This window comes from Urocampus carinirostris, chromosome 3 (assembly GCF_059441175.1).
Source record: "Urocampus carinirostris isolate Australia breed hairy pipefish chromosome 3, RoL_Ucar_1.0, whole genome shotgun sequence".
Classification (NCBI taxonomy): domain Eukaryota; kingdom Metazoa; phylum Chordata; class Actinopteri; order Syngnathiformes; family Syngnathidae; genus Urocampus; species Urocampus carinirostris.
Window position 1 is genome coordinate 26,030,634 of NC_142351.1, and position 18,442 is coordinate 26,049,075.

Sequence of the window (18,442 nt, forward strand, 5' to 3'; positions counted from 1 at the left end):
CCGGTGTAATAATACATCAAGATCATCACAGGGGCCGAAGAAAACTGAATATGCCCTGCGGGCCTTGACTTTGGCATCCTTGTTGAACAACATTTAAGGGCACGTGACAAAACCTATGCAAATTCTTGGGATACTTAAAATTGGTGTCTGTAACTTCAAAATGTTGTACTTGCTGAAGCCATCTTCTGGCTGAAATCATCATTGCAGCCTCTGTCAAAGTCCTTTTGTTGCGCGTGCCAGTATCTAGAATTCTTAGACGCGCTCAGATAAACTCTTCCCTTTTCATCTTCTTTTGGAATATGGGTTGTCATTTGAAATGTATTAGCAAGAGTCGTTTTCTTACTTTCGCCATTTTCAATCTAGAATACAAGGAGACCGCGAACAGGCACGTAAAATCACCCCCCCCCCCCCATCTTTCCCCCTCCTTCTATCCAGCGTTATGTTCTCTGATGCCGGAAAAGTAAGATAAAAGCAGAAAGTATAAATGCTCTTTGAACTCAGTTGGCCATTGTTAATACATACTTAATAGAGAAATTAAAAATTAAAAGTTTTTAAGGACACCTCAACTTTTAAAAAAAGCAAAAAAAAGTGTGGCGGTTAACATAGTGTGTGTACAATTAAATAGTATGATGCAAAAATCATGCCGATTATTTTTTTTTTTTTGTAATATTACTATTTATTGTCAAGGTGGTCCGTGTTAGTTCTTTGTCGTTTTATTTCCTTCTATTCTATCTCCAAACTCCGGACTCAAGGGAAGTTTTTCATCCTTCTTTTGAGCGCTCCAGTTAGAAAGAAACAAAAAAAAACAGTTTCACGTGGCCTCCCTAGCAGAGCCGCGTGCTACGCGTGAGCTGCTTAAGCCCCGCCCCCTCGCGAAGCTCTCTCCCCTGCTCTTGAGTGCTGTTGTCGTTCTCGCCTCCGGAGTTTGGTCAGTGGGTCAGCAATTCCATGCATTCAAAACACTGTTTCTTTGGCACTAACCCCTCCACCTCGCACTCCCGCAAACCAACTCCTCCCCTTGTTTATTAGTCACGTTTTCCCGCCTCATGCGTTTTGTGCGAGCCCCGCCTCCCTCGTGCGCGGGAGCCTGAGTGGGTTTGTGTGTTGTCAGTGCGGCATCTGTGGCCCCTGCGTCATCCTTTCAGGGGAAAATCTCCGATTAGGGCGCGTTCGCTACTGGAACGTGACTGTGTTTTCAAACCCAACGGATTTCCTTTGACATAGATAGCAGGAGGAAGAAGAAAAAGGGGAAAAAACGGACGTTTTTATACCAAGTGGATTGCTATTGTTTTTGATGATGATTTAAATGAGTGTCCCGAGAGTAAAATATACCTGCGTCAATCCTGTTACCTTCAACAAAAGTACTAATTAATCATACTATGTCAAGATTGTTTTCAAGAATATTCAACATTTATTGTACTTCGGAATGATGATCCTATTCAACTAGTCTAAACCGTTTCAGAATAGCCAAATTAAGAGACCGCCATATAGCAGTGAGACCATAATTTGAATTGAATTGTCTTTATTGTCATAGAGATCGACGTTGAGAGAAATCGTATGCAGCGAGCTTGGACATGACACTACAGGGTAAACATTTGATAAAGATTTTAAAGGGACAGTGTGTCACATTTAGTGCCTCCCTAGAGGAACAAAAACACTTTATCCAGAAAAAACAATGATTCGGATACTGGGCAAAATACATTGACTATCATACCAACGTTAATTTTGATTAAAAAATCGTCGGTCCAAAAATTTATTTATTTTTCTCAGTGGAATCCCCTCTTGGATCGGTTCCATGTTCTCTACCGTGTATTGTACCAGACCAAACAGCGTCACCTAGTGTTGAAATATTACACGTTTAACCTTTAAAGAGAAAAAATGATAAAATACTGTTAGACTGTTACAACTAGTGCTCAGAAACTGGCATAACTTCTAATTATTAAAAAAAAAAGTCACAGTCTTGTGCAATGACATTTGGCAGCAAAAAATAAATAAGTTGCACGATGCATGCTTTTACAGCTTTTTTAGCTTGTTTAAGGTGGTAATGGTCCTGGAGAGGTAGCTGTCTCTGATTCTGTTCGTCCTTGTTTTAACAGACCTGTAGCACCTACCAGGGGGCAACAGGTCAAACAAGTGGTGGCAAGGGTGGGAAAACTCCTTTAAAACATCTATGGCTCTGCTGCTGTATCACAAGCCGGCAATGTCCTCCACACTGGGCAGAGAGCATCCGATGATCTTCTGGGCTGTGTTGATTACTCTCTATATGTTTTTCCTGTCCACTGCTATGCTCCCAGCATACCACACTGCTAATGTTAACCAGTCATTTAGCTCAACCTGCTTTTCTCTCCCTAGCTTTTGATAGCTTCTTTCGCAAATGCTCCATCTAATTATGTCTAGCAGTTACCTGTTATTGTTACTGTATTGTAAAGTGAGGCAGAGCAAAACTTGATGCACTCCGGAAGGAAATCAGACACACTGGCTGGAAATAATAGAAGGCTTTGTTGACCAAGCTCTAGTAGATTGGAAGAAGATTTCATTCTCAGACAAAATCATATCACTCAAAGGCCAATAAGAAAGGTGAGGTGCACACGCCCGTTCCCTTTTTTCTCCCGGAAATATCGTGATACTAGCATCAGCACGCTGACAAAAAAAAATAATAATAATCAAAACGATACAAATGCTAAATGAGTCTATGTAGGTTGTTACACTAAATTGATAAAGGTATCACACCCAAAACTTTCCCCCACAATGCAATTCCACCATCCTCTTATATTGCGTGGACTAGAATTAGGATGATGCAGCATTCGTTTGGAAGCTTGTGGCAGGTTCCTGTGAAAATGACCTACTTAGATTCACTTTGAGTTTGTGTGTTGTCTGCTAACACCCAAAGGAGTCCTTATAAAATCCGTAGAACACGTTTCAATGTACCAGCATTATTCCTATTTACACAATAATGACCATGTCACTAGGAAATGGGCACCTGTCCCTGTCTTATGCCACATTAACAACAGGATTCCTCTGCGTGACTGCGAAAAGTAGGCGATTAGGAACAAGAAGGGGAAAAAAAGAGAAGAGTGCATGTACCCGTGAAGTTGTTTGCTGCTCACGTTGTTTCCCTGTATGACTCCGGTCGCAGGCAGATTAACCCATGCACGGGTAAACTCACGATTGGCATTAAAGCCTCATTGTCTCTTCAATTAATGCTGTCTTCAGTGACCCAAATTCAAAGTGGCTTGTGCTTAGTGACAGTGTTCGAGTCGATCCCATTTGCCCCAGCGTGGGAAATCCCAAAGAGGATAAAGGGAAACTGTTTGAAAAGTGATAGATGTGCAAACAGTCCCGCTGGCATACTAATGTCTCATGGGAGCTGACTTCTCTATACTATAATTTTTATCCCATATATATATATTTTTTTCCCCAATCAAAAAAGTTTTTCAATATAGAATGATTTAGGATTGTAGTGTTCATAAATCAGTGATATACTAAAATGAATTTAGATTAAATTAAATAAGGGATGGGTGAGTACACTTCCCAGGTGTTGGTATCAGTATCAGTGCAGCCTTATACATATTGATGTATAGCAGGGGTCGGGAACCTTTTTGACTCAAAGAGCCATAAAAGCAAAAAATATTAATTTTATTTTGGGAAAGAGCCACACCATATATTATGAGACAAATTTACTAAATTGCTTAACCCGCGCCCCAGACAAAAGCTTAGTCTTCAGCACATTTATTTTTGATGATTTGATAAAAATTATGAAAAGAGAATAATGCCAGAGCCCCTGTCCCAAATTCAACAAACAGACCACTTTAAACTTGTCTCTTTCTTGCAATTACTCAAGATCGGTTAAACTCCTTTTGACCCTTTTTTTCATACATATTGGTTTCAAAACCAGATGCAAGCATTTATTTTGTAAAAACGTCACAACATTCTGAGAATAGGGAGCCTTATGTGCTTACCTTTGGCGAGAGATGGGAGGGAATGCTTGTACTTTTTGCATAGCTCCACCCATCCCTCCCACTCACCCAATCAAATGACTAAGTTCTCTTCCGGTGTTTTGGCGTATTTACAGTTCTGTGGATTCATCATAAAGTATCTGAACACTGAACACAGATTATATAGTGAACTTTTAAATAAAGGATTCTTTAGCGTTGTACAGCCAAAACGAGTTTTTTTTCCCCCTTTTTTTGTGTGACACCTTGACTGTAAATTGTAGTGAAAAACGTGCCCTATATATACTGCGAAGTGTTTCCTTTACATTTAGCTTTGGTTTGGCTTTACGTGTACCTGAATAGGATAGACAAACCCGATTTTGAACGAGAAGGAGAAATTTTGCATGCAATCAAATTGGTCTCTGAGCCACAGATACTCATAGAAAGAGCCATATATGGCTCGCGAGCCATAGGTTCCCGACCCCTGATGTATAGGAACAGTACTTGCAACGACTTGATAACAATAGGAGCTGCCCTGCACAAGAATTGTAATAATATTTTGCAATTTAAATAGATTGTAGATATGTTTAGATCTTGCTATTGCACTATATTTTAAATAGTTCTCTAGATCAGAGATGGCAGATTATATTGCTCATTTAAAGGTTTTATGTTTGTCTTGTTTTACTAAAGTAATTCTTGAATAAATATTGAAGTAGAACAAAATATCTGCCAAAAGGAACAAAATAATTATTTATGTACTAGTGGTATTATATAGTAAAATCACTATTGTTAGATCAACAAAAACATTGTTAATAGGATGGATTATAACGCATCCTTGCCTATTTTTACTTCTATATTTTGTTTTTCAAATGCATACCTAAGATATCCAATACGGTTGCCTTTTGAAGCAACAGGTCAGAGTTACAGTAAATAATAATAAATTTGCCACTTACATCTGAAGACACATATTTTGTGTTTTCTAACAATGTCTCTTCAGTCAAGAGCATAGATTTGACATGGACAGAGAGGACCTGTCCCCACCAATATCACACAACCATTGTTTGGTCCTCACCACCATTATTATGTGATCTGTTTAGATCACGTTAAAAAATGCACTATGCAAAGACCAAACCTACACCTATGCATTCAGTTATGGATCAGTGACTACTCAATGTTGGTCTCATTCTAGAAAAAGTGTTTTCGAACATTCTTAACAAATGTCAAAAAGTGTTGTTACCAATGACAAGGTTGGTGTATCAAATAAATGCACCATGATCGCTTGATGCACTCTCTGGAATAAGTGGCGCTACTTTAGCATCAGTTTAGTGTCAACTCAAGTAATCTGAAGAAAATAATCACTTAAGATATTCAATTTGTGACAATGAGATGGCCCAATGCAATCATCCTATCAGTCCATGGAAGGGATCATGTATTTTTAGGGCCTACTTTATCACGTTCATGTGAACTAACCACCATTGCCAACAAAAGCTAAACAATAATGATGTCGGTGGAAGACCCATGTTGGACTACAAATTGGGTCACAACAGCTGTGAAATTTAAATCATAAAACATTGAAGGCTGAGTGTGAATGAAACTCAGTCCTCAATCATGTCAAATTTATGCATCGTGCAAATTATATTCGAGCGTGAGCGTACCTAGCCAACTTGGCTCTAGGGGTGATTTATAAACATTAAGCGTGCATGCTAGTCTCAGGTGGACAGGCCATGTGTTGGGGAGGGGGGGTGCAATGGGTTGGGCTTAGCTTGAGAGGCTGACTTGCTTGTAAGCCTGGGAAGAGGTGAGCTTCAGGTCTGCCGTTTGTTGGGTCTGTCTGCTACTCTGGCTGGCATGAGTCAACAAATCCAGCAACACGTGCTGACCGAGGGATTATCTCAGCCTTCATCAACAATTACCTTCTGCAGCGAGAGGGCAGGCGCTCAGACCCGAACAGGAGGGGCGGTGGTGTTTGCCCTTGAGTGTACACCCACTTGAACTTGGCATAAAAAATGTTTATATCGAACAGTTAAGCATAATAGCTGAAGGTAAGCATGAGTCAGAGGACTCGGATACATGTGTAAAGTATTGCGTGTTGTAAAACTTGCAGTAGCATGTGCAGTCCACCCTTATTGCCTTTATCAGAAGCAATATTGTACATAGGCAAGCAATCTGCTATGTTTTTTGCATTGCAATCGAACCCCCAAACTATATAGACCTCTTTCAGGCTATGTCATTACTGGATCACCAAAGGATGCGTACACATTGTTGACCCAAACAGCTGGAGTAACGTAGGAGTTTGAATGGAGCAAGAGAAGATTTGTATGTTAAGTTGTGTTTTTAGAGTCCAGCTCTTGTGTGACCACCATTGTGCTGCAAGCCATTAAATAACTGACTGGACCCAGGACATAATTAGGAAAGTCCACATTTGCAGTGCCCATTTCATATATTATTATTATTATCTTATATCTCATCATATATATGTTATCTTGGTGATCTGGTTTAGATTTACCTAAATGCCTAAAGCCTTAGTAAGTGCAAATAGAATAAGTGTCAGGGAAATGCTGAGCGTTAACTTCCAATTCCTACTATACTGTAGACTGTAAGTTTGCTACTACTGGTGCTAGCTAGTAATTTTTTATAATAAATTGAATTATTTTTGTAAGTAAAAATAATTCCAATGTGATTATCATTATTAGTTCATGTCATGGGAACCTGTCGTGGGTTCAAATCCAGCTCCGGACTTCCTGTGCGGAGTTTGTATGTTCTCCCCGTGCTCGCGTGGGTTTACTCCGGGCACTCCGGTTTCCTCCCACGTTCCAAAAACATGCATTTCAGGTGAATTGGCCAGTCCAAATTGTCCCTAGGTGTGAATGAGCGAATGAGTTGTCTGTCCCTGTGTGCCCTGCGATTGGCTGGCAACCAGTTCAGGGTGTCCCCTGCCCACTGCACGGAGATGGCTGGGATGGGCTCCAACCCCCCGGCGACCCTAATGAGGAGAAGCGGTATGGCTGATGAGATGATATATATATATATATATATATATATATATATATATATATATATATATATATATTAGTATAAATTGACATGTATAGATAGTTCCCTAATCAGGTACACAACATCGGCATCCCAAGCAGTATGTCACACAAAAAGGGCTATATTGTTTTTCTTTGAAATTAAATAAAGATAATCTGACGCTCAATCCTTTGTTGCGGCGAATTACATATGACATTATTCAAAGTCCAGACTTGGTTGCACATCCCGCCACGGGACTTCCGATTTGTTTGCATCTGAAAGCGTGTGAGGGGTGCAGGCATGTGAGGCTGCAGTCAGGTGTCATGCGGCTCGCTGGCGCTGGGCATGATGCCAGTAGAGAGAGAAAGAGAGTGAGAGTGAGAGTGAACGCAACTATTATTGGAGCAAAGAGGCAGTGGAGCCTGTAGACACGTGAGGCCGCTTCTCAGCTCATCCACAACGCATGACAAGTGGAGGGGCTAGGTGGGGGGCTGCAATTGCAGCTTGCAAGCATACCGGAAAGCAAAAAAAGCACATTTATTATATTTGCATCTGCATAATATTATAGTGTATTATTATTCACATTCATAGATAGGTAAGCATGTGTGTGTTTTTTTTCCAAATAATGTGATTACGGTTCGCTTGCTCTGTTTCTGTGCCACCAATTGTATTTCAGTGTGTATCATGCACATTTTATCACGTTTGGCTCCCCATTTGGTGCAGGACTTAGCTGCTTTTTTTCACGCAGCGTTTCCTTGCTGCCAACGTGAATTAATATCACATCTTTTTCCATTTCGGAAATTTGGGCTTTAGAGGTCTAAAAGCGTCATCTGAATTAAAAGTGTTATTTTTTTTTAATGGTCAGACTTTTAAAATCAAAACAATCTACCTAATCTAAATCCATCCAATCCAAATACAAACTACTTTATGCGTATGTGTGTGTGTTAGTACGGGACTTATATGCTCCGAACTGGCTGAACCAAATTTTGTGAAAACTTATACATTGGCACTCACAGCCTCTGCAGGTGCATTTTGCTAGGTTTCTTGTCAAGGCACCTCCAAGAAATACATACAAAATACAAAAACACGTACTTTCATGTTCCAGCGGCCCTGGAGCTCGTTGGCGCTCCCTAGTGTATCCCTGGCGCTTCTTTAACAAACCACGGCCCCAACAACCTCGCCCAAGTACAATGCCCAGCAACCCTGAGCCCGGGCAACGCTGGGCCATTATGCGTGTTCAAATTTTTATTTTAGAAACGTCTAATAAACATATGAACTTATTGTATATAATCTTATCTGAGTATATGAGAAGTTTACACTGTAGGTATTTTTAGAAGAACGGAATGTTCATATCGCCTTATATGAATTTAAGCAGCTAAGAAACTTCCTAGGAATTTCAAGCCCAATTATAGAAGTCAATTTGCTATATTTTTCAAGAGTCCCGATAATCTTATATGGCAGACCTGTGTTGCAAAGGGTGAGTAGTAAACGTTGGAGTATTAAACTATTTAATTTTAACCATATTGGAACTCCAAACATTGACAACGTCCAGAAAGTTAAGTTTGTTGAACTTTGTTACTGTTTTACTATCACAAAATTTATAACAATCCTCCTCCCAGTTGGTCTTGCAATATTTACTTTAAAGGTTTGAGTTAAAATGAGGGAACTGACCATTCTACTATTTGCAGGATGTGGAGGAGTCATTTTGTATGCTGGCTCCTCTGGGAGCCCCAGCCCAGGGAGTCCTTCAAGCGGGTACCAGACACAGTCACCTTCCTCACATTCACAGCCATCGTCGCCGGAGGAAGTAACCTTCACAGAGATCGGGGCACTGAAAGACAGCCCAGCTGGGTCAACCACTCCGACCTCAAAACTTGTGTTCCAGTTCCCCGAGGTCTATCGAAGCCCACCTGCAGCAGCAACTCCCCAGCATACCTATGCACATCTAATTGCTGGAAAAAGGCCTTGCGGGTTTCATGGAACTTTTACCAGTATGTATTTTTCCAGCACTCATTTCAAGCATTTCTTTTCAATGACATTTTCCACTGTCCTCAGGAAACAAGACAATTTTAGAAAGTTATATAAAATATATATGAGCAACATTACTTTTTTCTGGTCACGCCACAATTGCCAGGCAAATTTGACTGCCCCATAAATCAAACTAAGGAACCCTTGTAATTAGCACTGATAGCATGGTAAAAAGGGTGATGTTGCCATACCCCTTGAAACAGAATACTGGCTGCACCAGTATAACCATTACTAAACTGTCTTTTCCCCCTTTTTCACAGAGAATGGTGGAATGGTTCTACTTTGTAAGGTCTGTGGGGACATTGCATCTGGTTTCCACTACGGTGTTCATGCATGCGAAGGATGCAAGGTAAAGACAAGAAATTAGCTTGATGTCCATTTTTTGTTTTATGAATGTTTCACGCTGCACATTCTCGCTCTAGGGTTTTTTCCGCCGCAGCATCCAGCAGAACATCAACTACAAGATGTGCATGAAGAACGAGAAATGTCTGATCATGCGCATGAACCGCAATCGGTGCCAGCACTGTCGCTTCAAGAAGTGCCTGTCTGTTGGCATGTCACGAGACGGTAAGATGGTTTGACACATTTTCATCCCTGTTAAATTCTGTCAACCCACCCTGGTTAGCCGGCGCGGTGGGGAAACATGCGAGTATGTGGGCTGGAGTTAAAAAAGGAATGCGCTACATACTGCAGGTTGAAGGCATCCTGCCATTAGGTCAGTCACTATGAACTGGGTGTAATCTATTCAGATTGATATAAAAAAATACACTACGAACTGGATGTAATCTATTCAGATAGATTTAAAAAAAATATTTTAGGATGAATGTAATGGAACATTTACAGTCTTTGCACTTTTATTTCAACGTGCACCTATAAAAGTACCGTCACTGTATAATGGCGTTAGTCATACCTTGTGGAATAAAATCTTAATCCCATTGAGTCGAACTGAGCCAAATTAAATTTCTCTGTTTCTAATTGAACAGTCATTATATTGTTTTGGCAGCACGGCAGATGAGTGGTTAGTGCGTCCGTGCTACAGTGCTGAGGTCATGGGATCAAATCCAGATACCAGACTTCCTGTGCGGGGTTTCCATGTTCTCCCCGTGCTTGCGTGGGTTTCCCCTCGGGCACACCGGTTTCCTCCCACATTTTAAAAATATTCATGTCAGGTTAATTGTATGAATGAGCAAGTGAGTTGTGTGTCTCCGTGTGCCCTGTGACTGGCTGGCAACCGGTTCAGGGGGTCCCCTGCCCACTGCCCGAAGACAGTTGGGATGGGCTCCAGCACCCCCGTGACCCTACTGATCATGAGCAGTGCAGATAACGGATGAATGGATGAATCGTTTTGCATCTGACACATCAAAAACATTATCAAATCACCTTTTGTGAAAGATTAACACCTTTTACTATACCTGTTTATCACCAGGGTAGATAAATATATTGTTCAGTGCTAAAAGTTGGATTTTAGATGATCACAATTAAAGACAACACACTGAATGAACCATGGTTCAGAAATCTCTTCCTATGAGCCTGTAATGCATCTGCCAACAATACCCTTGGATAAATGCTCTCATTTGGCACACCTCCTCCACCTCCACATACCCCTCTATGTTCCCTCAGCCCTCTTCCATCCCTCTGCCAGACAATGATTTATGAGTACAGGAGCCTTGAAGTCCCAGAAGCTATTTATCATCTGGGAAAGTGCTGCAAATACAGGAATTATTTTAAGAAATTGGAACAGGGTCGACTTGATTATCTTGTGTACACCTAGAGAACGTCATGGGGAAAAGGGAAACAATTAAAGCCGGGAAGAAAGATTGCTGATAGCCTGTGATAGTTTTTTATACACCATCCTCTTGATTGCTGCACACTATTGATCTATTAACAGAGAAAAATAAAAATAAAATATGCTGACCCAGAAAACAAAATTTCGGCTAATTATGTTCTCATACACAGTGACCTAGTTGGTGTGTATTGCCAACTTTTCTTCTTCTTTTTAGTTTCTGTTTATTTTCACCTAGCAGTCCTGGATAAAGAGTATCGAGCTAAAAAAAAATTATAAAGTTCTTTTTGGACTCACTAAAAACGATTTATGTAGGATAAAAACAACCTAAAAACATTAAATAGCAGACATGGGGACTTGAGACTTAGTGACTTGGACTCGAGTCGACTCGAGTCGCTGTTTTTATGACTTGTGACTTGACTTGGACTTGGCAATCTAAGACTCGGGACTTGACTTGTGACTTGACTTGCCCAAGAAAAAAATACTTGGGACTTACTTGGGACTTGAAGGTGAAGACTTGAGACTTACTTGAGACTTGCACATGTGTGACTTGGTCCCATGTCTGTTAAATAGATAAAACCCGAAACATTGAGGAGAAAAAAGTTTAAAAAGATGGGTCTTGGTGAGTTGTGAATTTTTCTAGTAAACATGTATTCCTGATGAATTATGGGAAAGAGTTCTATAGTCAGGAAGCAGTTGTAGCAAAAGCTCAGTCCCCCTAGGTTGGGCATTACGTGTGAATCGTTGGAGTGAGATTTTTGTAGGCAGAATGGAAGGACCGGTTCAGACAGTTTTCTTGAGTGAGATTGGCGAGATATGGAAGAAGCAGCTTATGAAATGACTTGAAAGTTAGTACTAGAATTTGGTAGTGGGTGTGCTGCTGAATCGGAAGCCATCGGGGGAAATTTTTAGGACCCGAGTAACGTGTTCTTTGAGGCAAGCATTGGTTAAGAGGCAGACAACAGAGTTCTGAAAATATTGTTGCTTTTGAAGGCGATATATGGGACATGCAATGGTATGCTCATGAAAGAAGGATGTTTTAATAATATGGTTGATTATGGGTATGGAATGTAAGAGATGAGTCCAGTATGACGCAAAGTTTGCACACAGAAGATGAGGGAGGCACGATGTGACCATTAAAATCAATGTTAATCGTTATTTACAATTATTTATGAATATGAAATTTATTCTTTCTGTACAGTTGGAGAAAAAAAGCCCTGTATTACAAAACAACACAAAAGTTAGTCCTTTTGTTTTGGAATAATTTTAAAGATTTGGTCAATTTTTTAAAAATGAAACAAATAAAATGGATCATTATGTTTTTTTTTTTCAAGATTGTTTCATTGTCAAAAATAGGTCACATACACACCCAAGAAAAATTGTTCCTTTTATTGTAAAAAGGGTAGATCTGATATCCCAGCATTGTGTAATTTTATCTAAGGAACGTTGTGAAAAAAAAAGTCTTAAAAAAACTCCAAGCAGCCCAATTAGTGTCTGTGTTCATGACTCCACTATAAAAAAGAAACTGGCAGAAAAATGGCATCCATGGTAGAGTTTCCAGGCGTAAACCACTGCTGTCACCAAAGAACACAAAAAGTCGTCACACATTTGCCATAAAATCTCCTGATTATCCTAAAGACTTTTGGAGAAATATTCTGCGGGCTGACGAGTCAAAAGTTGAACTTTTGGGAGGGGGTGCAGTCCATTACATTTGGGGTAAAAATGGCACCAGATGGGTTTTGAGATTTTTGAAAACTCAATTTTGTAGTTTCTTCGGTTATATCTGTTTGATGTTATAATTTTTTTTGATTATTTAAATTATTTGAGAGTGATAAATATGCAAAAAAACACATTAATCAGGAAGGGTTCAGAAACTTTTTCATGGCACTGAAACGGTTTCCAATGCTTCTGGTGTAGAAACAGTTTGGCGAGAAAATGGATTGCAAAGGCATAAAGGAGTTGGCCTGACCCTTTTAACCGTTTTTTACACTTCGGGACCGCAACCTAAAAACCCACTTGCAATCTTTTTTAAGTATCACAAAAACAGGAAACCACATGCAACTGTCTACAGTACATCTACAGATCACCCAGATTTTGTAGGAACAATGCCCTTCATATGCATGTAAATATACGTGGCACGCAAATCTCTAAAGTGAAGAGGAAGAGTTTTCCTTTAAAAGACAAAAAAACCTAGCAGTGCAGAAAATCACCACACTTTTATGAAATTTTATGTGGAAGTGCTTCAAGCACACAATGCATTCATCAAAAGTTGTGACATTCCCAAAGTTTGGTGTTGCCTCAAATAACCCAGTCTCACAGCGGGCACACACCAACACTCAATCTTTTTTTGAAGAGCCTACCTCTTCCTTCTGCTCACAAGCTCAGCACCACTGACATCACACTCAAGTTGTCCTACTGCCCTACTTAGAATGGAGGGAGACAGTGGTGGATGAAGGAGAGAATGAGGCGGATGCTAGCAGGGAGTCTATAAATAGCTTCTCCAGCTGATGGTTACTGGGAAGGGATGATGAGTGAGGGGAAGGAATTTGAATCTTACAAAATACACGATTCTAGCTGCCTGCAGCAGTACTGTTGGGTCCAATTGCAATTACTCTGCATTCTAACAAAACAAAATAAAAGAAAATAATAAAAAATAAATTGGGTCAAGAGTGAACCAATCCACTATTTGGATTTGATTTGATCTAGGGCTGCAACAAATGCTTATTTTATTGTTTGATTATTCTGACAATAATTTTGTTGATTTATTGCTAAATTGGCTAAAATAATGTTTTTAGTCAAATTCCTGCACTTTAAAACAGAACATAATCTTATATTAACACTATAGAAAACAGACAATAAATAGACCTAATCTAAAATGTAACTTAAGAATCAGTCATTTAAAAATTTTAGGATGAATGTCATAATTGATGTATTGTCAATAATCCATTTAGTTGTTGCTCCTCTCCAATGTTCCCTCTAAACTGCGTGCGTGCGCAACTGCGCACTGCTTGCACATTCTCAGGGCACAAGAAAATCTATCCAGCGCAATGTTCCCTCTAAGCTGCGTGTGTGCGCAATTGCGCACTACCCAGAGCTTTTCCGCGCACAAGAAAATCTAGCCAGCTCACAAAAATCAGGGCTCGAAATTGCTAATTAAGAAGCGAATTAAGTCAAAATCACAGTGCATGAAGGTAAAAAAACAAGGATTACCTTGACGCCGTGTTCTAAATGCGGTATTTTGAAGTCAATGTCAAAGTAGAACAAAGTTGAGTAAAGTCAGTAGAGTTTTTCGAGAACTGGCTTCTTCGGCTCGGCTCACTAAAAAGAACCGGCTCTTTCATGTCCCAAACGGCTCTTCAGGTTGTTTTTGCTTCTTTAATCCCTACACGACCAAATATTATGTAAAATTGTGCACAAAATGACTTAAAGGAAGGAGGGGGAAGGGGGACAAAAAAGAAAAAAAATACCAAAATGAAAAAGTAGTGAAAAGCTGAGAAAAAAAGTAACAAAAGGAAGAGAAAAAAGAAGGAAAAATTCAGAAAAAAAGCCAGAAAAATGAAAAGAAAGAAACAAAGGGAAAAAAGTAAATAGAGAACAAAAAGAAAAAAGTAACAGCTAGGAAAAAATAAACACAATGACATTTTTTAAAGGAATTAAATAAACATTCGGAAAAAAACAGGGAAAAAGAAGATAAAGTTTGTGATTCAAATAATTTTCAATTATACCAAGTCAATCTTGTTGCCATTATTGTACTTCCACTAAAAGAGTGATTAAATACAGTTCTGTATGGTGCAACCGACTAAAAAAGCCCCCGAAAATAAGGTAAATATTTGTTTAAACAGGACCCAAAAATGGATTGGTTATGTTGAAAACATCCCCAAAATTGGGTCATAATGTGCAAAAACATGTCCCCCAAAACTAAGTTGTCTTTATTTTTAAAAGACCCCCAAAAAAGAACAAAAAAGTTGTGTGTTGATCAAAAAGAATTCCGAAATATTGGATGGTTTTGTTTAAAAGATCGATATAATTTAGTTCATAGTATTTGGAAATTATTATTATTTTCAAAAGGAGCAATGCTTTTTAGAGAGAACAAAAATATTGTGTTATGTTCTATAAAATAACCGAGAAATGTGGAATGAATCGCTCCAAAAAGTGGGTAGGTGTATTTTTTTAACCCATTGGTTATATTGATTGTCTTTGGCATGTAAGATTCAGTCCTATATTTTGATTCTTCATAGCCAATAGAAATAGTGGAAATTAATTTTAATAGAATAGAATTAAATAATAGTCTTAATTGTTACTGACAACGTAGTGAACATGCTCATAACGAGATTAGACATGGCACTCCATGATAAAAACGTAATAAAGACCGAAAAGAAAAAAATGAAATAAAGGAATGTGACGTATACACTGCCTTTCTTCTATGCAGCTGTGCGTTTTGGCCGCATCCCAAAAAGAGAAAAGCAGCGGCTTCTGGAGGAGATGCAGCGCTACATGAACAGTCTAAATGAATCGGCTGCCCTGGACATGGACACACCAGCCGTCCTGAAAGACGTACCACCTGGCAAAGAGAACGGCAGCTCAAAGGAGGCCATCTCCCGAGCTTACCAGGACGTCTTCAGCGGCCAGGAGAATACAGCCAAGAGGGCAAAAATGTCCACCGCTTCCCCAGATTGCAGTTTCCAGCAGATTTCAGTCCAAGTCAACTCCAACCAATCTTGCTCAGCTGCTGGTGACAAGCATCTAACATTCCACGACATGGACAGCAATTGCCACACACATGCCATGTTGGTGAATCAAAATCATCTTCCAAGCTCTGACACTCTTCAAAGGGGGTCTGCTCGTTATCCTTGCAAGGCAGCCACCAATGAACTCTCCTGCCCTTGGAAGTTGGCGCCTGGAGCCAAAGTATTGGTAAGTGCAGGAAAAGGCAATATTTTTACGCTGTGTCCCTCTCAGCTGACAAAAAAAAAAGATTAATTTCTCATTCCTGCCACTTTGTCTTTTAGGCCTGTCCTCTTAACGCATGCCCCATATCTGGGCCAGAGCGCAGCAGTCAGGAGATTTGGGACTCCTTTTCTCAGTGTTTCACTCCCGCTGTCAAGGAGGTGGTAGAATTCGCCAAGGGCATCCCAGGATTTCAAGAACTTAGCCAACAGGATCAAGTCATGCTGCTGAAATCAGGAACCTTCCAGGTAACACATTCCCCATTCCAGCTCTCAAACTATATGCTGACCTTATTCCAGAAAGCACAAGTTGCTGAAAATATCTTTGTGTGTGTGCTTAGGTCTTGATGGTGAGGTTCAGCACTTTGTTTAATGCTGAAGAGCATACGGTGACTTTTCTAAATGGTCAAACGTACCCCTTGTCTACTCTGCGCGCTCTGGGCATGTGCAGCCTGCTGGATTCAATGTTTGACTTCAGCGAGAAACTAGGCTCCATGGGCCTGCAGCCTGACGAAATGGCCCTCTTCATGGCTGTAGTCTTAGTTTCAGCAGGTGAGAAAAATCCACGCATGTTGTAGCCACCTGCATTGGTGTCAGCGTATTGTTAGCCACTTAGTTCAAATTTGCTGTTGGACAAAGAAAATCACAGATTGTGAAATCTGCTAGCCTGATGCAAACATAGCATGGTAAAAAAAAATTGAATGGGATATTTAATAGCCTTTCTGTTCGTATTTGAATACAAACAGCAATATAAAAGGTGCACTTATAATGTTAGACTATTTTTGTTCATATTAATGTTAGCGGTTTTAAAAATGAAAAAAAGCTCATATATATCCCTTTATTTTTTGTGGTTAATGCGTTTCACAACCACCCCTAGTTAGTAAATTGAAAATGACGTAGGAACCATATATACTATTGCATAACACAAGGAGTCTGTTGACTTGTGCTCATTACTGTGCATGTGCATTTTCTCTAATCTGGAATATAATATACAGCAAAGCGTTGTGGGACTTGTAGTAGAGAAACAAATGATACACGTAAACTCCGGCTAACTCGCTAAAAAGCCTCATTAGTATTGGTTGATTTGTCCAGCACAATTCAAATTTATTTCTGTCCCTACAGTGAAAATGGTATTGTTAAAATACAGGGGATGCAACAGTTGTTTCCATCCATATTTATTGTAGGTCTCTGCTCTTGTAAAGCCACATATGGCGTACCTTGTAAACATCCAAGACACAGCAATGGAGCCCACAAGAGCATCAAACATGGTACCTAGTTCATTTTGGTGAGTGATACGTATGAAATCACTCATGAATTAATATAAATTATTCAATTCGGAAATTAAGTTTGTTTTCCAAATGTTGACGCTTGTGCTTTCCCCCTGATTGAATTGCTTGCCAATGTATACAGGGGTTATATGTGTTTGTCACTTGTCAAGTAAACAATTCATTACTATTGCTCCAAATGGGCTTAGGAAACAGAGGATGGATCTAAGATTCGTTTGAGTGTAAAGGTGCTGTCAAAGTGACACCAAAATTCTGCAATGAACGCAAATATCGCAAAACTATTTCATAGACACTAATGCGTGAGGCACTGATGACGCAAAGGTCGCGTTAACAAGGTAACTGTAGTGAATCTTTCTAGCTTTGCTTGATTTAAGCCAATTTATTTTTATCTTTTTTAAACCACATATTTTTACAAAATTATTGTGAATCCTAGTCCCCAAAATATATGTGTGAATCAGTTTAAAGTATGTATCATTTTAATATGGCATTCTGTGTATTACCAAAGTTGGAATAACAGTTAATATAGTTAAAATTTATAGGGGGTCTGATAGCATGCTTGGCTGCCTTTGTAATTTGTGAGCCTTCTATTAGAGTAAATGATAGAAAATCAGTTTATTAACTGGTAACTCTTGGCAGCATTGTACACTATTCACCAGGCCGCATACTCACACCAGCCTTTTGTCCTCAGATCGGTCCGGCATCTCAGACACAATGGCAGTGGAGCAACTCCAAGAGGGTCTCATCCGAGCTCTGCGTTCGCTGATCAATCGACGCCATCCAGACGATAACTCGCTCTTCTCCAAACTCCTCCTGCGACTTCCAGACCTCCGCACACTCAACAATCTTCACTCTGACAAACTTTTGGCTTTCCGCATCGACCCTTGAAAACAACAAGCACAGCAGAGGAACACATCCCAAATTTACGCACACTTTAATTTCCAAGATAAGACTTTTTTTCATATTGTGTCATGTTTACACAATATTGTTTTGAGACTAAACATAGAACTTATATAAAGACATTTCAAATGATTTCACATAAACCTTGTGCTTGCATTGAGATGGCTATCCAAATTTTCGAGAGTTATGGAACTCTCTGTGCATGTTTTGTGGTTTTATTGTTGATATTTCTTGATGTACTGCATATATATATATATATATATATATATATATATATATATATATATATATATATATATATATATATATAGGTTTGTCCATATGTGACTGAACAGATTTAAAGAGTTTGGAGTTTTGGAGGAAAAATAATGTTTTGCTGATCTTCCAGTAAAAGGTGGGGGATTGGGGGTAGGGGGTTTGCACAGGAGAAGATGTCGTAGGGATTCAAAATATTTTTTTAACATACTGCCTGTATTGAAATAATGTAACCAACCAGCATAATCCCAGGAATCCCCAGCACTCACTCCACATGCACCCTTTGCCTATACCCCTAATGTT

General features: G+C 39.5%; 1 protein-coding gene across 3 annotated transcripts in view; it reads left to right on the forward strand.

The window, feature by feature from the left end:
* nr1d4a (nuclear receptor subfamily 1, group D, member 4a) overlaps nt 1–18,122 on the forward strand; it is a 29,193-nt gene extending 11,071 nt beyond the window's left edge. For all 3 annotated transcript variants that reach the window (XM_088331238.1, XM_088331241.1, XM_088331239.1), the window contains 7 exons: nt 8,633–8,935; nt 9,233–9,321; nt 9,395–9,539; nt 15,185–15,669; nt 15,765–15,950; nt 16,043–16,253; nt 17,676–18,122. In XM_088331238.1, coding sequence (XP_088187364.1) covers nt 8,633–8,935; nt 9,233–9,321; nt 9,395–9,539; nt 15,185–15,669; nt 15,765–15,950; nt 16,043–16,253; nt 17,676–17,872 — 1,616 coding nt within the window. In that variant the 3' untranslated portion in view covers nt 17,873–18,122. The remainder of the gene's footprint in view (nt 1–8,632; nt 8,936–9,232; nt 9,322–9,394; nt 9,540–15,184; nt 15,670–15,764; nt 15,951–16,042; nt 16,254–17,675) is intronic.
* Nucleotides 18,123–18,442: the final 320 nt, after the last annotated feature.